A 23,438-nucleotide genomic window follows, 5' to 3' on the forward strand; every position below is an offset into this window, starting at 1 on the left:
GGGGAGGTATGAGGAAGTCAAAGAAACATGTGACTGAAAGACTGTTATTGAAACTGAATTGTTTTTAATATTTTTCTTTTTCTTTTTCTTTTTGTGTTTATATAAAATTGGAAAACTTAATAAATATTCATTAAAAAAAAAAGGAATCGGAGGCACGGCCTTTGCGCAGTTCTCTCTTCTATCACTTCTGCATTATAAATATATCTTTGGATTGCTTTTAACACAAGGCGAAACTAGAGGTCCGAAGCAAACCCGGAATCTGAAACGTGAGCGCTGCTCTATCAGTTTCATTCTCCTCGGCGCCACCTGCCCCACCCCCAGCTGCTACAGCCAATGGCGTGCGTTGCGCGAACTGGAACCCGGCAGACCGGATGGGCGGAAGTAACGAGCGGCACCGCGCGTGCGCAGCCTCAGCCGAACGGTCGTAATGGCGCGAGTCGCGTCGCGCACATAGTGACGCATAATGGCAAGCGCCTTGAAGATGCAGCGGATGGCTGGGCTGGGAAGGGCGCTGCTGCCCTTGCGGAAAAGGGGTTCTCTGGCCGGGCAAGTGAGTGCGAAAGTCTTTCGTTGGGCGTCGCTGCCTCTGCTTCTCCCTGCTTAGATCCGTGGGGGGGGGGCACGGAGCGTGATGATGGAGCTCAGGCTTGCGGGGTCTGCATTTTAAATTAATTTAAATTAATAAAATTTAATACTCCTCTAAATCGTGAAAGCAGTTCACACAAAAAGGAAAAACGATAAAATCAAAGGGGAAGGGAAAAGTCAAAACCACACTTTAAAAACCGCAAAAAAAGTTAAAATACTACAAAAGAGGTTTAAATTCACACCAGCATTTATAAGCACCTGGGTAAGGTAAAGGTAAAGGGACCCCTGACCATTAGGTCCAGTCGTGGCCGACTCTGGGGTTGCGGCGCTCATCTCGCTTTATTGGCCGAGGGAGCCGGTGTACAGCTTCCGGGTCATGTGGCCAACATGACTAAGCCGCTTCTGGTGAACCAGAGCAGCGCACGGAAATGCCGTTTACCTTCCCACCAGAGCAGTACCTATTTATCTACTTGCACTTTGATGTGCTTTTGAACTGCTGGGTTGGCAGGAGCAGGGACCGAGCAATGGGAGATCACCCCGGGTAGGCAATGTGGTTTCTAGCAGGTGCCAAAAAGAGTTCAATGAAAGTTCCTGCTTGATAGCAGTAGTTACAACATATAGAGCACAACCACATTCGAGGTAATATATGTGTAATATATGAACTCAAACAAGAATGAATTAAGAAAGAAAAATATGTCTGCATTGCATTTAATTAATAGGTGGGACGCGGGTGGCGCTGTGGGTAAATCCTCAGTGCCTAGGACTTGCCGATCACATGGTCGGCGGTTCGAATCCCCGCGGCGGGGTGAGCTCCCGTCTTTCGGTCCCAGCTCCTGCCCACCTAGCAGTTCGAAAGCACCTCAAAGTGCAAGTAGATAAATAGGTACCGCTTTATAGCGGGAAGGTAAACGGTGTTCTGTGTGCTGCGCTGGTGCTGGCTCGCCAGAGCAGCGATGTCACACTGGCCACGTGACCCAGAAGTGTCTGCGGACGGCGCCGGCTCCCGGCCTCTAGAGTGAGATGAGCGCACAACCCTAGAGTCTGTCAAGACTGGCCCGTACCGGCAGGGGTACCTTTATACCTTGCTTAAGGATTGTATATGGTGTGCATCCTGGACTTGATTTGTATGTTAGGACGTAACCAGTAAAGAAATTTGTTACAAACATTACCATTCAGCCTGTTGTGCTCTATATGTTGTAACTATTGCATCTGCGTAACAAGGAATTGCATTTGTTTTGCTTGATAGCAGTAGGCGGGGACTTCAAAAGTTTAAAAAGAGTTCAATGAAAGTGCCTGCTTGATAGCAGTTCCAAAGTTTAGGTGCCGACACGCTAAACGATCGGGTTCTTTCATGTGCGGGGTGGGAGTTGTGTGGCACCTGTACGGTTTGGGGTTCCTGACTCCTGAAGACCACTAGCTGGAGCACAGTGCAAAATAGTGGTCAAGAAAGGGGCTGGACGTGCATGTAAGACCGACGAGCAAGGCACATGTGAGTGTATCTTAAGACAAAAATTCGTTTTCTGTGTCAGAGATTGCAGCACACAAACATCTGTTACTGAGTCCCCCCTCCCCAAAGTTCTTAATGTCAAGATGTTGCTGCTATTAAACAATTAAGAGTCAAAAGTGCTGAGCTGGCAAGCGCATGTGTAGATCTTTGGGAATGCTTTTTACCCAGAAAATAGCCCTTGAAAGAGGTAGTTGCATCAGAACATATTCTGATTCTATGCATATATTTGGAGAAAGGTTCTTGTGAGATCAATGGGGCTGACACCTAAGTAAGCATGCGTCGGGTTGCTCTTTAAATTTTCCTCTCCTTCTTGGTTGTTGGATCCTTTTCACTTATTTTTGTCTTGCTCTCCCCTTGTAGTTTGACTTGCATCTAGTTCGTTTCCTTCATGCTGGCCTTCCAGTTCTAGCAGCAAAGGAAGCTCTGGTGAAGCTCAGAAAGAAAACTGGCTACTCGTTTGTGAACTGCAAGAAAGCCTTGGAGAAATTTGATGATGTCAGTGAGGTAAGAACAAATGTTTCGGTGATGTAAAATGCAAGTTTAATTTTAGTTTTTTGCCTGAGTGTTTCAAGTACTTTCGGGAAAAGAATGGTATTGTAAGCATTTTTTATGTTATGTTAAGTTTGCAGTCCAATGCATACTGGCAGTGGGGTAAATCACATTGAGATGTGGTTGCAAGTGAGTTTAGAGGCCAGAATGTTTTATCCTGTGCGTCTTCAGTCAGTGTAGGCAAAGGGTAGGGACTATTTTCTTGCTGTCCACCCAGCCCCACAAAAAGACAACCAGGAGATGCTTCCATGCCAGATGAATTATCGTGATGAAGAACTTGGAGAAGGAGCCCAAAAGTTCAGGGATAAACAAAATGCATTGTGATTCATAAAAACACTGTGCATTTCAAAATGTGTTTCAGTCAGTGGGAATTGCTTCCAAATGAACAGCTAACTCTTATCTTTGGTCATATAGAGAAACCTTAGTAAACTGATGATTCCTTAACAGCAGTCTCTGTGAATGGCACCAGAGGAGGCACCAAAACAGTATTAGTTTAGTCTCCTGTTGGAAGTAGATATGGATTCTATGTCTTCTAGAACCTGCAATGGATCTAATCAGCATATTTCTAATGGTTGATCTGAAGTTTATATTTACACACAAGGATGTCAATGGACCAAATATTTTCATATTCTTATATTCTCCTCTCCATCTGCAAGACATTTTTAAAATAAAATATATGAGGCCATATTTATAATAATATTTGAACATCCCCCATTTTTTCTACAGTGGTATAATACTTGTGCTTTTATTTGGGGTTTGAATTGATTTGTTGCATTGTTCTTGGCAATAGTATCTCAGTTTATGGGTTTGCATTTGTCTTTCAAGGCTGAAGCCTGGCTACATGAGCAAGCCCAAAAGGAAGGATGGAGCAAAGCCTCCAAACTTCAAGGACGGAAGACACAAGAAGGGCTTATTGGGCTGCTGCAAGAGGGAAGCTCTGCAGTGATGGTAGAGGTGAGAATTTTCCTTTTGACAAAAACTTTTTTAAAAAATAAAAAAAAATTATCATAGAATCATAGAGTTGGAAGAGACCACAAGGGCCATCGAGTCCAACCCCCTGCCAAGCAGGAAACGTTTTGCTTATTTAAAAAAGAACATACACTTTAATAACACACAGCAACAAGGAAACACAACTGAATGTAAAGTAATATTAAACATAACACACATATGCAAAGTACAAATTTGGATTGTTTCATTCATTTTCCCTAGAAAAAAGTTATTATTATTGGTGCTGAGGGGTAGTAACATTTTTTTAAAATAATTACTTTTTAAAATAAATATCAGGATATTGTCCTCGAGATCTTACAACATTTATTGTTTAAAATTGAGAAGTTGCTCAGAATTCTAAATAGTAGCATATTTCACAGGAGGCATTTGACCATTGTTATCATCATTAAATTTTTGCCATGTTGCTGAAGATAATCTTTTTTGTTTGCCCTCCTGTATATCTTAATTTTTGAGTTGATTTTTTTTTTTTTAAAAAAAGATATTTATTAAAATTTTCCATTTTATACAAACCAAAAAGAAAAAAGAGAAAAAAGTTAAAAAGAAAAAATATTAAAAACACATAAATTTCATATCATATTTTCCAATAACATATTTCCCTGACCTCCTCATACCTCCCCTTCTTGTATTCCAGTTCAAATTGTTCATCCAGCAAATCCTTATCTCATAGCATTACAGCTATAAACCTTATTTTCTATCCATCTTCTTAAATTATTGTAACTTATACTTTAACTTATGTACAAAAAAGAACTATTTTTTCATATTCTTTTGTACCATTACAGCTGACCACCCCTTAATTTCAATCCAACATCACTCACTATTCCTTGATGTTACAATATTTTTGCAAATAATCTTTAAATTTCTTCCATTCTTCTTCTGCCGATTCTTCTCCCAGTCAATTCTGCCAGTCCCATAAAGTCAATCAATTTCGTCTGCCATTCTTCCAGAGTGGGTAGATCTTGCGTCTTCCAATTTTTGAGTTGATTCTTCACCCACAGCTATGGACCATAAATCCTCCTCTGATCCCTCTAAACATTTCTACTTTCTTATGATAACCATTCTAGCAGCTCACAATACATACAGAATCAATTTGTCCAAACAGAACTCCTTGATAATAGAAAGTCAGTTTGCTGTTGGAGCAAAGAATGTATTTGGGCCACTCAGATGTAATTCCCACATGACTCTACGAAAAGCATAGCTACGCGGACCTCTTCTTTTAAGAACTGACGGTTTCACATTATTCCTCAGAGCAAACATGGCTCTTTGGGAGACGTGCCTCTGGGGGTTTGTCCTGCGAGTGCCTGCTCTTGAGAAAAGGCCTGTTGTTTAGGCTTACCGTGATGGATCAGGGCAGATCTGAAAACACAAGTGCTTCCTTCTGTGTCTCCTAAACCAATTTCAGCAAGCAGCCCTAAAAAGTACCCTGGAGAATCAAGGTGGGAAACCCTGCAGTAATTCTCTCCCAACAGCGGGAATGTGTTTATTTCTGTGCCATTTGCACCAGTTCACAGAAGTGTTTTAAGCTGCTGTTTTTTCGTCCCCTTTGTGGCTATCTTGGGTATCTTGGCATTAAATAAAGGGGATTCAAAGGGTGCTGCTGCCTCTTGCAAAGGATATTCTGCCCAACAGTTCATGCCCAAGGGGACCAAGCTTGCTGTCAGTGTGTGTTTGCACTTTCTCTTACACCCAACCCAGAGGAAACCACTGCAGGATCTTTTCAGCAGTCATTTCATACCACGCTGTCGCTGCTCAAGTGCAAAGATCCCACAGGGCCGGGGCACTTCTAGCAGTAGTGTCAGTGGTGAACCTGCTAGTGTGACTACATGGGTACAAGAGTTCAAATCATTCATAGAGAAGACTTAATTTGATTGGAAGACAGCTTTTTTTGTGGCTGCCTTAAAAACTTAGTTGTATTAGCTTTGATTTTAGAATTGGTTTAGGGCAGGGCTTAGGTGTGGAACCTGTGTTGCTGGACTACAATGCCCATCATCCCTGGCCACTGCCTATGCTGGTTGATGGGAGTATAGCACAAGAGCATCTGGAGGACTGCAGGTTGCCTACCCACGATTTAGGGATAACATTTGGCTGGCTCAGTTTAGGACATGGATATTGTTTCACCAGTGCGGACAATTGTCCCAGGCCTGCCTTCTCTGATTCCACCCAATAAATTTTTTTTGGAGGGAGTAGAAAATTGTTCATAATGGATGTGCAGACTCTTGGGAATTTAAGGATGGGGTTGCATGTCCTAATGTGCATCCCATTGAAAGTCATGGACACCATTCACATGCCATTGTGTTTTTGATTTATGTCCGCTATTCCAAAAAAGAAGAGTATGTGGAGCACCCTGAATTTCTGTGGGTGTCCCATGTCCAAGATTGTGGAGTGAAAAAATGTATAATTTTATGGTAGCGAAAGGACTGGTGTCTCACATTCCTAATATTTTCGAAAAAGACTAGTGAGTGAGCAAACAATGATTTTCTTATGGACAAGAAAACAATGTGATGGAGGCAAGCAGATTAAGAAGCTGCAGGGAATTATAGAGAGGTTAGCTTCATTTGCATTTCTGAGAAAGTATTGACAAAATTAAACTGTAGAAGGACACCTAGTGAATATGAACAAACAATATAGATGTGTTAAGAATAAATTATGCTACGCCAGCATATTATCTTACAGAAATCACACAGCAATCAAGATTGCCTGCTAGATCTTCTTGATTTCCTAGCAGCCTCTGAATGTTAATGTAAAGATTCTTGCTAAAATGTTGCCTTCGTGCTGATATGCTGCCTGAAAATGAATGGGTAAAATTATATGCTTAATGGGAATATCCATGTGTTCATCAGTAGTTTGATGCTTTACGACACAAATCTACAGAAGTAGAGAAGGGCACCTGAGTGGTTTGCAGGGATATTTTCATTCTCGGATGACAAAATCAATGAAGACTAATCTTAGTATTAAAATGCACACCCTAGCATAATAGGTGGATCCATGGGGGAGGGGTGTTAAATGGAACAGAACTAAAGCTGTAGCCATTTTTATTTTATTTTCAAAAATATCTATACTGCCAACAGTATGGGGGGGAATAGGGCAGCGGATAGTACAAAATTAACAATAAAAATACAGTCATAAAACAAATTGAAAATACATAACAAATAATTAGATCAGGTTAATACATCAGCAGAGCTTGGATCCCCTCTCAGGGAAAGCCTGGATGAAAAAGTTGGGTGCCTTATCTTCCCCGCCTGTGCTTTTGGAAAACAAGATGTCATCTCATCCTCTAATTGCCACTTCTGATTTTATTCCTGCGTCTTGAGCACCATAGAAGTCGGTGACCAAGGCAGTTGAAAGTTAGCTATGCTTCTTTGCCAGGTGAACTGCGAGACTGACTTTGTGGCCCGAAATGTCAAGTTCCAGCATCTGATTCAGCAGGCAGCGATTGGAACGATGCTGCATTATCAGGGGACCAGGGACCAGCTGAGCACCTACGCCAAGGTGAGAGTGGCACAAAAGGCTCCATAGCTTAAAACTCCTGGCACATTTTGATAGCAGTTACCAGAGTTGTGCATTTAAGTGCAAAGTGCACCTTTCTGCTGAATGAATCTTAATAAGTAAATTACACAAAGGGAGGTCACAGAATCGTAGAGCTGAGGGGGGATAGAGAGGCTTGTTCCACTGTTTCTGACCAGACCTGGTAGGTTAATTCCCACAAAAAGCTCCCAGGAAGCTTCTGCAGGAGTAAAAAGGACTTTTAAGGGATGTTCTGTTTGTCTATGCTGTCCCTTTGCCACAAACTGACCCCAGTGCATCTGGGTTCTGAGGAAGATTGCCTTGGCTTAGATTGAAATAACTGGGGAAAGAGTACTTTGGGGCTTCTCATCTGCACCCCTTCAAGAGGACTGTGAGTTGCTGTTCCTGTGTGCTTGCCTACAGGCAGTTGTCATGAGTGCAGACACTTTGTTTAGCTGGAAACATAGTTTAAACAGCAAGTGAGGGAAACTTGTGTCTGCATGCATGTTTGGAAGTCCAGGTTGGCTTGAGGCTCCACAATGAGTGTGTTTTCGAGTGGCAAACCAGCAGCTACTGCTGCATTTGTAGATCGAGTCTCACTCTTCTCCTCCCCAGCCCCCCAAAACCCATTTTAGCAGTTGCCTAAATAGCTTTTCTAATTAACTGTGAAGGTTATAAATCTCGCTGTGCATATCAAGAGAAGTGCTTGATAGGTTTGTAGATTTATAATGCACAATATACTTATTTTGCAGTGTTTCTTAAACTCAAATGAGCTTTCTCAGCTCAGGATAGGACCCGCTGGCTCCTTGCTTGTGGACCAGCTGGCTCTGGCTATTGGTGAGTGTTCTAGTGCTACATTTCAATTGTCTGTGATTTGGTTTCTCTCTTTTAAATTGTTTCCATTTACTGTTGTAAATCAGTTTGATAGTTCTTTTTATGTAAGCAATATGGAAAGATGATTGCTAAATAAGACCAAGAAAGCAGGGAGCACATAAGAAACCTGCCCTATACTGAGTCACACCATTTGGTTCATCTCACCCAGTATTGTCTATTGGGCACCAGCTCTCCAGGGTTTTTGGCAGGGAGCAGTTCCTAGTCCTACCTAGAGATGCCAGGGATTGAAGGATCTGCAAGGCAGGTGCTCTACTACTGAGCCAACAGTCCTTTTCTGCCTGAATACCCTTTCTCTAATTTGTAGGTGTGTCCAGGGGACACGGGTGGCGCTGTGGGTTAAACCACAGAGCCTAGGACTTGCCGATCAGAAGGTTGCGGTTCGAATCCCCACGTCGGGGTGAGCTCCCGTTGCTCGGTCCCTGCTCCTGCCAACCTAGCAGTTCGAAAGCACGTCAAAGTGCAAGTAGATAAATAGGTACCACTCCAGTGGGAAGGTAAACGGCGTTTCCGTGCGCTGCTCTGGTTCACCAGAAGCGGCTTAGTCATGCTGGCCACACGACCTGGAAGCTGTACGCCGGCTCCCTTGGACAATAAAGCGAGATGAGCGCCGCAACCCCAGAGTTGGCCATGACTGGACCTAATGGTCAGGGGTCCCTTTACCTTTACCAGGTGGTTAAGTTGCCAAGAATGCAATGCTTACTGCAAGGACCAGTTCCTTTTCAGAATGCAGCTCTTTATCATAGGCATAGCATAGCTTAGCCCTTAAAACATCACCTGTGCTCCTAATGGTTAATGCTACCTTTTTGCCTTCTCTATTTTTATGCAGGCAAGCTGGGGGAGAACATGGTCATTAAGAGAGCAGTGTGGATATCGGTGCCAGAGAAATTTTTCATCGGCTCTTACGTGCACGGGGCTCTCCCAGAAGGAAACCCGTCACTTTCTAACATGATGTTTGGCAAATACGGAGCTCTGGTGATCTGCTGTCCCTCTGAGCCATGTGAAAAGTCGGACTTTGCTGAACTGGGCTGGAGGCTGGGCCAGCATGTGGTGGGCATGGCCCCCCTCTCTGTAGGCTCTCTGGAGGATGAACCCGGCGATGATTCTGAAACCAAGATGCTTGCCCAGCCCTTCCTGCTGGACCCTGCTATTTCCTTGGGACAGTACATTCAGCCCACGGGTGTATCTGTACTAGACTTTGTGCGGTTTGAATGCGGAGAGGATATAGAACTGTCAGCATCAGAGTAAGCAGTACTTTTGTACTGGTGGCACTGGGACAAGTGAACTGTTCCCTGTTCCTGTTTGGGCCCTGCCCTGGTTAACAGGCCTGACCAGTCACAAATTAAACTTTGCTGTGTTGGGTTGGTCATGGAAGCTGAATACTAATCGTGGAATCTCATTTCAAAGCTCCAGAGCGACTCTGCCCAGGTGTGGAAGACAGCTGTCAATGTTACAAATAAAACTAGCTGGCAGCAAGGAGGGGAACAGTGTCTGCTGGTTCAAGTGCATCTGTTGAATTGTCGTGAACCCCAGTGGTCTAGGCTAGGTCTGTGACGTAACTGGGCAGCTCTTGAAACATGCAGAAAGTCCTTGGGGGCTACTAGAAACCCAACAGAGCCCCTTTCTCTTCTTGAAATGAGTAGTCCCGGTCTACCTTGTCAAGGGTTTTCACGGTGAGAACTAGAAGCTTGGGTGGCCTTGTTTTTCCTTATGGGAAGCACGACCTTGGCACCCTCTTCTATTGCAGCAGAAGTCTAAAGGCTTAAAGTCTGAACAGACTTCTCACCATTTAGTAAGCCAAGGTCCCTGGTAATTATTGCTGGAGATACCTGCTCCTTTCTTCCGCCCAGCCACCCAAGCATTAATAGGCGAGGGGGCACTAGGAGATGGGCCAGAATGACAGCTGATCTGCCCGCAGACAGCTTCCCTTGTCCAGCTTCGTAGAACAGTCTGTGCTACTTCTGCTGTAGTTGGCAATGCTTGGTTGGCCATGAGTGGCAAGTGTAGCTACTGTGGTACCCAATGAGCAAGTCGATGAGCAAGGCTTGTGTGTTCTGTAACACATACTGAAAACAAGCTGACTTCTGTGGCCGGGTTGCAGAAGTTGTCGGACAGCCCACCTGCATTCATCCACACCTGTCTTGAATGCCTTACGGCATCTTGGACAGGCAAGTCATCATCCTGGACTAGAGCAGTGTCTCCTTCACTTTCCTTGCTACTGGGATATGCACATTGTTCCTATTGCATTCTGACAGCCCCTGTTAAGCAGTAAGCCCAGACCTCCTGTGACCAGCTGCCCAAATTCTGTAATATTTGCAGATGAGCACCACATACATGACATAAACTCTTCTGCTACTAGTCAGCTTGGGTCGAGATCTACTCTTTGACCGTAGAAGACTGCTCCCCCCAGCACCTACACACCCTGATTCTCTTGGGAATGAGTGGTTCACATGCTTTAAAAGCAAGGGTGCAGAATCCTTTTTTGACCAAGGGCCAGTTGATAGAGTCAAAGCAGGTGGAGCAATGAATGTAACTGTTACCTTAGTATAGCAGGCTAATTTCTGCAGTCACACATACCCCTTTCTCCTCCATCCAGGCAAACCAAGAGGCATTACCAGAGTTAGGGCCGGTATGGGATGTGTTTGAGGAGGTGTAGCCAAGAGGGTGTAGCACTATGGGTCAGATAAGCCTGGAGGGCAACGTCTGGACCCTAAGCCTGCAGTTCCCACTCCTGCTTGAAAGTCTCTTGCTAGTCTTAGGGAGAAAGTGAGATTCTTGTGATGCTGAACTTTGCATGCTATAGCTGTTTCTGTGCTTTCCTTTGTGGAATTGTTGTATATGGCATGTACCAGACAAGTACTGTGTTGAACGCTTCTATGGAAATATCTGTGGAGGAGCATGTTACTTAATTTGAGGTAACAGAGTCAGCCTGTCTTGTCAGATTGAAAATACGGTCATACCTCATGTTACATCCACTTCATGTTACATTCTTTCATGTTAAGTCCCACGGCGACCTGGAAGTACCGGATAGGGTTGGTTCCAGGTTTCACCGCATGAGCAGAAGCGCAAAATGACGTCACGCACATGCTCAGAACCGGCGAATCGCAATCCGCACAGGCGTGGTGCTGCGGGTTGCGCTCTTTTCATGTTGCGAACAGGCCTCCGGAACGGATCCCGCTTGCAACCAGAGGTACCATTGTAGTTTCGCAGGATGTGTTTCAGAAACAAGGAATCGCTTGGCTCTAGAGAACTGAGGACTGGCTGTGTTAAACTCCAAACTCCCTTAGGCAGGAAGGAATACAGGAATTGCTCCAAGCAAGGAAAGTGGTGCTCCTCAACTCTCTTGGGCTGGCTCAACACCAAGCACGAAGTAGCTGCTCAGAAGTCCTGTTTTGTGACAGCAGAGATAGCCAACATGGTGCCCTCCAGATGTTGGACCAACTCCCATCAGCCCCTGTGGGCTAGGGATGATGGGAATTGTCCAGCAACATCTGGAGGTCGCATGTTGCCTGTCCCTCTCTTTCAGTGTGGCTAGGCGGAGAGGGTGCTAGTGGCACATTGCTTGATGCTGGATTGTTATTATATTCCCTCTTAGCTCCTCTTTCTCACCAGCAGTTGCAGTGGGACGTTAGGCTCTACCAGTGACACAGCACATCCCCCAATAGTTGACTAGACCACAGTGGCACTGGAGTTGGGGAAGGCAAAGCAGCCCATCAATATAGTAGCTGTTAGTGTGCTTAAATCCCGTACCCGGTCCCCAAAATTAGAGCTTTCTGCACATGACCGTAAGCAATCATTGCAGAACTACAAGTCCCAGCATTCCTTGAAGTCACAGGCAGGATGGAATGAGTTATTAAGGACAGTGAAGCCGGCTTTTAATGTTTGCAATATAGACCCAATTCACACAAAACAGCCAGCCATCGCGTGGCTTGGATTTCTAACTGCCACAGCGTGGCTACTTAATTTGCATCAAGCGCAGCCGATAGCCAAGAGCAGAGACGGCTGTTGCCTGTGGATCTTCTGAAATTCAGTTCTGCCTGCTTCGTCTGAGTTGGGTTTTCTCACCACTGTAGACTTGCAATGGTGAAGCCGTTTTTTGTTTTGTTTTTTTTTTTTTTAATGTTCCTGGACAGCAGCAGCCTTGAGTAAAAGATACGAAACCAACCTTCAAAGCGCAATTTAGGCACAAACGTGATACATAACGCAGCTCCCTTCGCAGGCTCAGCTGCTTCTGGCTAGGGGTCCTGCCCCCAAATCAATAGGAACTGAGTGCGGGTGTCATCTTTTCCACCTCGAGAAACGCTTATTCTTCAGAAAAGCCCCTTCTCTTTCTTCATGTTGAGTTGCTTCCAAGTAGGGAGAGCAGCAAACGTTTCCCTGGGGATCCCAAAGACTTTGAGGAAGTCTTGCGCTGACAGGAAATTCTGTTGATGAGGGGGAAAAGACCACAGTGACTAGATGAGTAAATGAAAGATAGGATTTGAGCAGTGAGCGCACACAATGAGGCCCCACTCTAGGTCACGTTAGCACAAGAGAACCCAAGGAAGTAAGTTAATTGTGATGGATTGCTTTTGGCCGTAGTCTTCACAGGTATCAGCTGAGGTGGAAAACCTACTTCTGAATGTGGAACGTCAGACTGCAGGTGTTTCGGGTGAGGGGACTGAATGCTCCTCTAGCAAATGAATGTTTGAAGTAGATTTACTTATCGATATTCCCACACATAGAATTTTATTATTTATTTATCAACCATGCGATTTATGTGAATGGTCATTTTATGGAGTACAACGATAGGCCCCTGCCCCAACCAGCTTACAATCTAAAACTAAAGATGGGAAATGGAGGGGAGTGGTTTAACAGGCCAAGTTACAGTCGGGCATAAGAAAATAGCCCATCAGGGAGAAGGCTAAAGGGAGGCTCCTTCCCCCTGACATGTTGGTTTTCTGTGCGAAGGGGGTTTATTTTTTTGTTTCGTTTTATATGAAGACACATTTAGTCCTGCAAGTCCCTATCTGCAGTCTGAAGCGGTACGGTTAAGAAACAAGTTTGCCTCTCCATCTTCTATTTGTGAGAGTGGGTCTAACTTCAGCTCTACTGGAGTCTGGCCGTGTTACAAGCCTTCAGCGATTTTGCCAGGTATAGCCCATGTCATTTGAAGCCTGCCTCTGCAGCCAAAAGGACTGGGAACTTACTTTTATTTTTTCCCCAAAATTTTTATTAATTTTCCAAATTTATAACATAAAAAATAAACAAACAAACAAAACATAAATCCTAACTATAATAATTCCACTTTTGTTAACATTGTTAGGTGACTTCCTCGAATCCCCCTGGCTGAGTTTCTGTGTATATCATTGTAACAGTTTTCCAAAACGAATTTCTCATAAAATTTACTTAATTAACATCTTTCTTTCTTTTCGTTTTAACTTTAGATATGTTATTCTATAACTTCACATATTTAAATCCTAAGCCAATCCGGTACTTGCAAGTATTTCTGTTTAAATTATCTTAGCATATTTAGCTAAATAGTCTTTAAATTTCATCCATTCCTCTGGGAAGTTACCTTTTAAAGCTTAAGACGATGAATTCTGCCCCCAATTCCAGAATATAGGTTTGTGTAGTACAGTCATTGGTAGCCCTAGCAGGATGCATGTATGAATGAAATTTCTAGCCTGCTATTCCCAGCACTGTTTCCCAACCTGTGGATCGTAGACTTTTAGTGCTCTGGGTTTTTTTCTGTTGGAAGGCTCCAGTAAGGAGGGCAGGCATATTTGCTCACACTGTTGCTGCCTGCCAGCCACTTCCTTTATAAAAAAACACCAGGGAAGAAAGGAAGGAGCAGCAGCAGCAGGGGGCTTAAGCCTTGCTGCTTACCGTATTTTTCGCTCTATAAGACGCATTTTCCCCCTCCTAAAATGTAAGGGGAAATGTGTGTGCGTCTTATGGAGCAAATGCAGGGGGGCAGGCAGGAAAAACCCCCGCGGCTCTTGCGGGCTTTTCCCCAGGAGGGAGAAGGGACTGACGCGGCCAGTCAGTTCCTTCTCCCTCCTCGTAGAAAAGCCCGCAGGAGCCGCGCACCCTTTAAAGAGCACACCGCTCTTGGGGGCTTTTCCCCGAGGAGGGAGAAGGGACTGACTGGCCGCTTCAGTCCCTTCTCCCTTCTCGTAGAAAAGCCAGCAGGAGCTGCTCACTCCTTAAAGGGTGCGCGGCTCCTGTAGGCTTTTGCGGGAGATGGGGGAATTCCCCCACCTCCCGCAAAAGCCGTGCGCTCTTTAAAGGGTGAGCGGCTTCTGCTGGGTTTTCTACAAGGGGGGGGGGTGGAATTCTGAAAACTAGGTGCGCCCCATGGCCTTATGGAGCGAAAAATACGGTAAGTAGTTCAGAACAGAAGGAGCTTGAGGCTAAAGGGTCTAGATGGGTGAAAGCCTAGCAACCCACAGGAATGCCATCATGAGTTCCATGATGGAAGAAAACTGGGATATAAATGCAAGAAAACAAATAAACAACTTGCCTCCTTCTTAGCAGGATCCACGTCTTCTGGTAGCTCATCCTGGCTGGACAGCAGGACTTCTAGAGGGTAGGTAGGGCAGTTGCTGCTCTCCAAGGTCCCAGGCTTTGGAGTGACGGATGCATCATTCAGATCCTGAGCAGAAAAGGGGCAGGTTTTTAAAACGCCATCTGTAGAAGCAGACCCTATACAGTGGCACCTTGGAAGGCAAACGAAATCCATTCCGGAAGTCCGTTCAACTTCCAAAACGTTTGGAAATCAAGGTGCGGCTTCCAATTGGCTGCAGGGAGCTTCTGCAGCCAATCAGAAGCAGCGTCGGACGTTCAGGTTCCAAAGAACGTTTGCAGACTGGAACACTCACCTTCCAGGTTTGGGAGCCAAAACGTTCGGCTCGCAAGGCCTTTGGGAGCCCAGGTACGACTGTACAGGCTTCTTATATACAGAAATTTAATAAATAAATAGAGGCATTAATAAATAAATTCTATGCTTATGAGGAAGCAAAACTGAAAGCACTTTTAAAACTAGGAACTTATTTGACCCCAGAGAAATCCACCTGTGTTTTTGTGAGATTCACTGCACGGGAGAGGATGAGTAACTTGGCTGTTTCTCTCTGGATTTGAGGGGAGAATGAATGGAAGGAGTAGTGAATCTTGCAGACACACAGTGGGCAGGGTCGTCTGTGGGTGGGAATATTGGGCTTGGGAGAACCCTTCAATTATTTAATAAATTTCTCATCCTCTGGTCATGGCACACTACTTTAGAAAGCCACCAGGGTACCAAAAGTAAATAAAGGCCACAGGGATGGGTTTTCCTTGCCTCAGCCATGATGTTGCTGGAGGTGCAGTAGGAGAAGGCAGAACTTTAGCTCAATTTTGACTGTGTCCAAGAGAGAACTCATGCCTTGCATGCAGAAATTCCCAGGTATTAATTTTTGTTTCCTAACCAACAGACAATGTGAAATACTCTCTTACTGAGACACTAGTTGTAGCCAGTGCTAGTCTTACCCGGAGTAGTTCCATTGAAATTAACCAAGATGGCTAACTTGGGCACATTAAGTTCAGTGGGTCTACTCTAAGTAAAACTTAGCTGGCTGCAACCTAGATAGAACTTAGCTGGCTGCAACCTGTTTGCCTAGATAGAAGGTTCATGTGGAGAATTGAAGTCACTGACTTTTTCACAGCTAGGATGTTGTCTGCTGTGGAAAGGTAAGAGTCATGTCTGTTGCCCCAACCACTTTTTCTTCATGGTTTCCTACCCATGAAATAGATAATGCAGGGTTAGATTGGACAAACAACACGATCTGGTAGTTTTCTAGCTTCTTATGCACCCAGATTTCTCCCCCTACTTAGCCACTGACCTCGTTTCTCACTGGGGAAACCAAAGCGTCAACTTACAGCCGTGATTCTGACAATGTTGTTGGCATCTCCCAGTTCCTTCTTCAGCTGCTCATATGTCTTTCCTTCCTGCAAGGGTTCAAAAAAACCACTTATCTGTAAGAGGGTTATGGCACCATGGCACCTTACTGTGCTAGAAACAGGGTTTTACTCCCAAGTATTTCTCCCCGAGACCTGCTTTGAATCGAGTTGCAACCAATCTTTGGAAAAACGTGGAGAACTAAGATGACCCACTTGCATAAGACCAAAGTCCTTATCAGGAATTCAGTAGAACTTAAGTCAGAGTGGGCATGGTTAAGACTGCACAGTCAATGCATTGATCTTCCACATCTATAGCCTGGATATACTGAAAGGAACTCAGGATGTTATGCATGAGGTTTAGCTGACACACAGTATCCCAGTGGTTCAGATGTATCTGATCATCAACAGTGTACAAATTGAATGCCTGCCAAAAACAAAACAATATAATGATCCCCAAAAGTAGCTTGCAAAGCACTTGGATTTTGAATGTTACAGGAAAATTTCACAATTGAAATTTATATGAGAAATTCCACATTCAAAAACTTAATTGACAAAACTGGACATACCTGCAGATTTCAAATATTTGTCAGTATTTGTTTCAGCAAAGGACCCAACTTATATCTATTTTATTTATTTCAAAAAGTGGATGTGCCACTCTCTGTCAATTTGGCACATGGGGTGAAATTCAACACCACACTGTCAATCATTCTGTCCCCGCAAGCCTTTTAGCTTTCCAAACACTGTTCTGTGGGTTCTCCTGACAGCCTCAGAGCCCATTTCAGGGGGTGCATTTTTGGGGGGGGGAAGAAGCCCTATTTTGCAAGTGGAAGCTATTGCACAGGCCTCCGCTGACCAAACTCATTTGTTGAATTCCACTCGTGGGACAAATCACCCCCAGATCTCTAGAAAACAAAAGCGATTTGGTTCAGGCATGGTTTCCACTTACACTCCACCGATATGCGTCCCAAGCCAGGAACCAGCCTGTGAAGTTGGGCGGCTCAAAACCTTGCTTGATTATGAGGATGGGGGTGTCAGTCTCCCTCCCGCTGGGGTGGGTCTGCAGGTATTCCTGAGCCATCGTCACTGCCTCCTTCCTCTCTGTCTCGTTGGCTTCTTTGCCAATCCATAGGAAAATCTGGGGAAAGAGAAGAGCGATGATTCAGAAGTTGCTCATTCGAGCAACAGGGAGCATTAGAGCGAGGGAACCTGCGGTTTTCCAGATGTTGTTGGACTACAACTCTTGACAGCTGACCATTGGCCCTGCTGGCTGGGACAGATGGAAATTAGAGTCCAATGACAGCCACCCCTGGAGTCAGAACTAGGAAGCTTTTCTGAAACCAGACTGTAGTGGTTTATCGGCAAAAGTTGATGCAATTGTGCAGGACAACACGATATCTATCCTGATCATAGTACTGTAGATAAAAGGAGCACACAGGGACTAAGCTCTGCCCCCATTCAGAGGTCTAGATTTAGTCTAAGGCAGGAGTCGGCAAACTTTTTCAGGAGGGGGCCAATCCGCTGTCCCTCAGACCTTGTGGGGGGCCATTCGAATAATTTCAGTAGCAGTTTTAAGAAAGGTGTAAAACCTATGAATGGACCAAGGGTTATTAAACTTGAACAAAACTAGCTGTGTAATGGCAGTGAACAAATAATATAGAATCTGTAATAAGGAATAGACAGGAAGTCTGGTTGACAGAAAAAAAAACATTTTTATTTTATGATTTGAAGACTATTAGTTGATTCCTTTCTTTTTTGTTTGGTGGTGATGGAAATTTGTTTTCTTTTCTGTTTGGTGTGTTAAAGTGAATGATAACAATAAAATCATTAAAAAGGGGGGGGGGGGGAATGAACGAATTCCTATGCCCCACAAATAACCCAGAGATGCATTTTAAATAAAAGGAAACATTCTACTCATGTAAAAACATGCTGATTTCTGGACCATCTGCGGGCTGGATTGAGAAGGCGATTGGGCCGCATCTGGCCCCCGGGCCTTAGGTTGCCTACCCCTGGTCTAAGGTCACCCATTGCTTGTAGTATACAGCTGCCCTGGGAGAAAACTAGGGAAACATTAGTTTGGTTTTGGCCGTAGTTTGGCACACCAGTAAGGAAGCTAAACCAAGACAAATGGCGGAAACTCCTGATTCCATCCCGATAGGCAGGTAAGTTAAGTGACTAAACTATATAGTGGCATTATCCACAGACTGTGGCAGTCCAAAGGCTCCTTCAAACCCAGAACTCCTAACAGTGGGGCAGTTAGATGCTGAAGGGGAGCGAAGCAAGTGGGTCAGGAGCTGCATTCTATTGTCTATCTCCATATTATCAGTGGCACTAAGGGAAAAGGACCAGTCCTGGCTATTGTGGCTTATAACCATCAGCAGACATCCTTCATGAAGGATTTCATGGATTTGCATTTCTATAGTTCCTTTGCTAGTTCTAGAAACTTAATACGCTCTTTTGTGTGTGTGTGTGGGGGGGGTATTTTGGAGCTCATTTATTCTGCCTTAGAACCAAGCTTACTGCCTTTGCCTTTTGCTAAGTGGGTGGCGCTGTGGTCTAAACCACAGAGCCTAGGGCTTGCTGATCAAAAGGTCAGCAGTTCGAATCCCCGTGACGGGGTGAGCTCCTGCTGCTCAGTCCCAGCTCCTGCCAACCTAGCAGCAGTGGCGTAGCGTGGGGGGTGCAGGGGGGGCCGGCCGCACCGGGCGCAACATCTGGGGGTTAGGGTTAGGGGGTGCAAATCCATGGGTTAGGGGGCGCAAATTACTTGCCTTGCCCCGGGTGCTGACAACCCACGCTACGCCACTGCCTAGCAGTTCAAAAGCACGTCAAAGTGCAAGTAGATAAATAGGTACCACTCCGGTGGGAAGGTAAACGGTGTTTCTGTGCACTGCTCTGGTTTGCCAGAAGCGGCTCAGTCATGCTGGCCACATGACCCGGAAATACTGTCTGCAGACAAACATCGGCTTTCTCAGCCAACAAAGCGAGACGAGTGCCGCAACCCCAGAGTCATTTGCGACTGGACTTAATTGTCAGGGGTCCTTTACCTTTTCCTTTTTAAGCCTTTCCAAACTACAATATTTTTAAGGTACTGCAAGCCTCCAATGCTCCACGCTCCCTGCTCCGCAGAGTAATCATACCTCCAGGAGGCTGCCTTGTGCTCCTTAAGACTCAAACAGAGTGGAAGAATTACAGGAAGTAGCCAGAGACTTTAAATCACACAGCCACCATAGAATGAGAGGCTAAGAAATTCAGGACAGTACTTCTCCTGCCCCAGCCTCACCTGGTCCCAGGTATCCAGCATCATCACATCACTTTCACTGAGGTCATCTTGGGTAAAGTCTGTGATCTCGATGGCTACAAAGCATCCGGTCTTGTTGGAGCATTCAAAGAGCCGTGGAGGGTGGTCAGGGACCTCCTCCTGCAGCCTGTAAGACAGAGACTGTTTGAGAAAGTCCTTTTTAGGTCTCACTTCCAATGTGCTTATAAGGATGTGGAGATGTGGACCAAGATCTGCTGGCCCCGTTATTAATCCCTTTATTTATTATTTTAGTTTTACTTGCTTCTCTGCTGCCCTTCAACATAGCATATTGCCAAGGTGACTTACGTCTGCCTTTAGCAATCAATGCACAAACTTTATGATGCACAAGTATTTCAGCATTGTAATAAAAAAATAATAGCAATAAAAAATAATCACAACCCAATAGTGTTTTGTTTTGTTTGTTTTTAAAAAGCCTAATAAAAACATAATGTATATATATTTTTAAAGCCTGGGTTGTCGAAAAGCTCTTGGAAGTAGGCGCTAGTTGAGTCTACCTCTCTAGATAATTCTTCATCTGTGATTCCTGCATTGCAGGAAATTTTGCTGGATGACGCTTTGAGGGTCCCTTCTAACTCTATGATTCTGGGACGCTAATGTTGGGGACACAGCATTCTTCCAGGTGGGTGTTTGTTATGGGATCAATGCATGCGGGTTTTTCACAGCATCCCTATGATATCATTAGTATCAAAATACCAACCCATACCTTCCCCCTGCCCCATTTAATCCAGATTCACCTTTACTGGGGGAATCTGGTAAGTGATATTTGTGATATCCGAACACCCGCTTGCAATATTTAAGCCCCCTGCCTAGAAGCACCCAGATACACAAGCAAGTACTAGAGTTTAGGGACAGGGCGCAAATACCTTTTCTCACTTGCATAGGGGGCTTTGCCTCCAAGCAGCTCCCAAAACTCGGGGGGCTCCTGCCCTTCTGCTACCATCTCCTGAATCCCGTTGCAAAGGGTGGTGGCCAGCTCCTTGGCCATTTCCCGTTCATCGCCACTGGAACCCTGGAATGAAAACCCACAGAGGTAAGGCGGTGGAAGTGGAAGGGCAGCTTGCTGACCCACATCTAGGTGCGCTACGAAACAATCTTGAAAGGTTTTGGTGTAAGGGGAGGCCTGCAGTCATGTCTTGACAAGACACCATGGGAAACACAATGAATAAATGCTTAAGTCAAGAAAGAACTTAGCATATGAAGTTGAATGTATGTAAATGCACCAAATTCTTGAGGGAGAATTTCCTGAAGAAAGAAATCAAATATTGTAGCTTAAGCCAAGAAGGAATATAACATATGGACTTGAATGTTTATAAATATGTCAAAACCGTGAGAGAGAATTTACTGAAGAAGCCCGAGACTCTTCATGGGTGAAACAGGTGACAAACGCCAGCACCCTGTCTAACTCTCGTGCGTAACATCGCTGACACTTCGTTTGATCAAACTTATCTTCGTTGATATCTACAGGAGCCTGGCTAAAGGAACTTTAAAGACTGAATCTTCCTTTTGGACACAATTTGAATGAGTTTTCTGTTTGTGGCTTCTGTAGTAGATCTTGTACCTTGTTCTCTCAATTTTTGGATTATTAATATAAGATTTAGAACGTAGAATGGTTTGGTAGTGTTTTGTGTGCCGCTTACATGCTGCTTACTTCATACTGGTCTACTACTTGACAAGACACCAAACATTTCCCCCTGAGCTATCTGGGCAGTACAGGCCTTATGTACTTCTGCACTTGGAACTAGAAGTCAACAATCTTGCCCACTCCCATAAAAAGGGCAGCACAGGCTGTGTTTGCACATAACACTAAACCCTGGTTTAGCATTATAAGAACAAGCTGTAGCAAGCCATCGTGGTCACACGCTTCCCCCTGTTCTGACGTGACTGGTTTTGACAAACCATAGTTAAGATTAGCCCTGGTTTGCCTGGGTTGTGACATCACGCAAAGCAGCATTTAATCTAAAGTGGAAGCAAAAGCTTCCAAGTGAGATGTTTCTATTGTAGCCCAAGAGTTGCTACGGCTTGTCCTCATAAATGCAAATGCAGCCACTGCAGGGAAATGTTCTAGGAATAGAAGACGCTGCCTTATACGGAGTCAGCCCCCTGGTCCATCTAGCTCTGTATTGGCTACCCTAAACTGGATGACAGTGGCTCTCCAGGGGTTTTAGACAGGAGTCTTTTGTAAACCTACCTGGAACTGCAACAGATTTAATCTGGGACCTTGTGCATGCAAAATGTGTGCTCTATCACATATGAGATATAGGTAGGGTGCTCCTCCTCTGGAATTTGCTGCCCTGGGCAACTGCTGCGCTCTGCTCCGTGATAATCCTAGTTCTGTGTTCCTGGCCATGTGCACTTTCTCAAAGTGCCCTCTACAGTCATGGGGACTTGTGACTTCCTTTCTCTATTTAATTTTAAGCTGCTACTCACTGTGTGCAAAAATCTGTATAGCATACCATAACTGAAATGCTTTCGAAATTTATTCCTAGCAATTGTGTTTCCGAACACAATTCAGAGCGTTGGTGCTGTCCTTTAAAGCCCAAAACGACCTTATCCCAGTATACCTGAAGGAGCGTCTCCACCCCCATCGTTCAGCCAGGACACTGAGGTCCAGCTCCGAGGGCCTTCTGGCAGTTCCCTCACTGTGAGAAGCAAAGTTACAGGGAACCAGGCAGAGGGCCTTCTTGGTGGTGGCACCCGCCCTGTGGAATGGCCTCCCATCAGATGTCAAGGAAATAAGCAACTATCTGACTTTTAGAAGACATCTGAAGACACCCCTGTTTACAGAAGTTTTTAATGATTGATGTTTTATCATGTTTTTAATATTCTGTTGGGAGCCGACCAGATTGGCTGGGGAAACCCAGATGGGTGAGGTAATAATAATACAGTAATAATAATAAGTCACACATTTCAAAGTTATCTTTCACAACCATGAAAGACAGAGACTTGGGACTACTCTGCTGTTTTTAATGAAATTTGAAGATTCCCCCGCCACTGCAAGGAGTCCAAATTCTATGCCAGACATTTGGTCTCACCAATTTTTCTTTTCTTAATTTCGACACCCACCCGTCCATGTAAAAACCTTTCTGGCGGGATGCCCCTGTGGCGGCCTGTTTGAAAAGCAAAGGATGGTGGGGTTCTGGATTCCCACCCGCCCTCCTGCTTGACTTTGCCCTCATCCCTGCTCCGAGCCACCTTTCCTCGCCTCACCTTGCCATACCACAAGTAATGGTCCGTCTGGGTCTTCAGCAAGAAGACATCGTTGGAATTGAGAGAGGCAGCCACAGACGGCACTTCTACCGCCTTCGTGTTGGAGCTGTCCGTTCCACGGATTTGGAAGAGCCGCACTGGTGGTTCCGCTTCGCTCCTGCCTTTCCTTGATGTCCCGCCCTAAAGAGCAAGTGATGGAAGGGCAGAACAACAAACCGAAATCGCTGCTAACCTAATGATGCAACTGGAGCAATGCTGTGTACGGTGGCACGGATCACCTAAGTAACCTTAACGGCCTTACAGCAGCGGTGATGGATTAGATCAGGGGTCAGCAAACTTTTTCAGCAGGGGGCCGGTCCACCATCCCTCAGACCTTGGGGGGGGCGGACTATATTTTTTTTGGGGGGGGGAAGAAGAAGAACTAATTCCTATGTCTCACAAATAACCCAGAGATGCATTTAGATTGAGAAGGTGATTGGGCGAAGCAACAAAGTGAACTAGACTCCTTGGCAGGCTTTGAATAAACACTCACAAACCTCTTATTGACAATAACCAGTCAGATAAATTAAGGATTTATATAATTTTGTAACATGCAGAGAATAGTATCTGTAGAGAAAACAGGGATTGGAGCTGAGGGAAGTCAAGGGGGGAGGGGAGGGTGGGTCGTTTTATTGGGGGGGAGGAAAAATGGGGGGGAATTAAGGCTGATATGTTTTAAGATAATATGTTTTGTTCAAATTCCTAATAATTTATTAAAAAAAAAATTAAAAAGAGAAGGTGATTGGGCCGCATCCAGCCCACAGGCCTTAGGTTGCCTCCCCTGGATTAGATGGTTATATTTATTCCTTCACTCGCTGCTGCATGTGGGGAGCCTCCTCTTTTTTCTCCTGACAGGGCCTCTGGTCTCCTACCTCAGAGTCCTACCCTCACTGGCTATGCAGGTGAAAATTTACA

General features: G+C 44.9%; 2 protein-coding genes and 1 long non-coding RNA gene across 5 annotated transcripts in view; 2 read left to right on the forward strand and 1 right to left on the reverse strand.

Moving 5' to 3' along the window:
* Positions 1–449: 449 nt before the first annotated feature.
* On the forward strand, positions 450–9,531 carry TSFM (Ts translation elongation factor, mitochondrial). Its single transcript, XM_083599446.1, has 6 exons — positions 450–550; positions 2,453–2,596; positions 3,467–3,595; positions 7,013–7,135; positions 7,903–7,987; positions 8,871–9,531. The coding sequence occupies exons 1-6, from the start codon at positions 464–466 to the stop codon at positions 9,287–9,289; spliced, it is 987 nt and encodes a 328-aa protein (XP_083455572.1). The 5' UTR covers positions 450–463; the 3' UTR covers positions 9,290–9,531.
* Positions 3,783–7,006, forward strand: LOC310756038. The gene is made up of 3 exons (XR_014544674.1): positions 3,783–4,101; positions 4,627–5,204; positions 6,735–7,006. It is a non-coding gene; the product is annotated as an uncharacterized lncRNA (long non-coding RNA).
* A 2,356-nt stretch (positions 9,532–11,887) lies between the features above and the next one.
* The window catches only part of AVIL (advillin), a 46,711-nt gene continuing 35,160 nt past the window's right edge, over positions 11,888–23,438 (reverse strand). For all 3 annotated transcript variants that reach the window (XM_083599198.1, XM_083599197.1, XM_083599199.1), the window contains exons 14-20: positions 22,485–22,664; positions 20,141–20,286; positions 19,239–19,383; positions 16,905–17,093; positions 15,938–16,006; positions 14,547–14,678; positions 11,888–12,465 (exon numbers count right to left, since the gene is read on the reverse strand). In XM_083599198.1, coding sequence (XP_083455324.1) covers positions 12,352–12,465; positions 14,547–14,678; positions 15,938–16,006; positions 16,905–17,093; positions 19,239–19,383; positions 20,141–20,286; positions 22,485–22,664 — 975 coding nt within the window. In that variant the 3' untranslated portion in view covers positions 11,888–12,351. The remainder of the gene's footprint in view (positions 12,466–14,546; positions 14,679–15,937; positions 16,007–16,904; positions 17,094–19,238; positions 19,384–20,140; positions 20,287–22,484; positions 22,665–23,438) is intronic.

The sequence above is a fragment of the Podarcis filfolensis genome (assembly GCF_964270895.1).
Source record: "Podarcis filfolensis genome assembly, chromosome: 2".
Lineage (NCBI taxonomy): Eukaryota > Metazoa > Chordata > Lepidosauria > Squamata > Lacertidae > Podarcis > Podarcis filfolensis.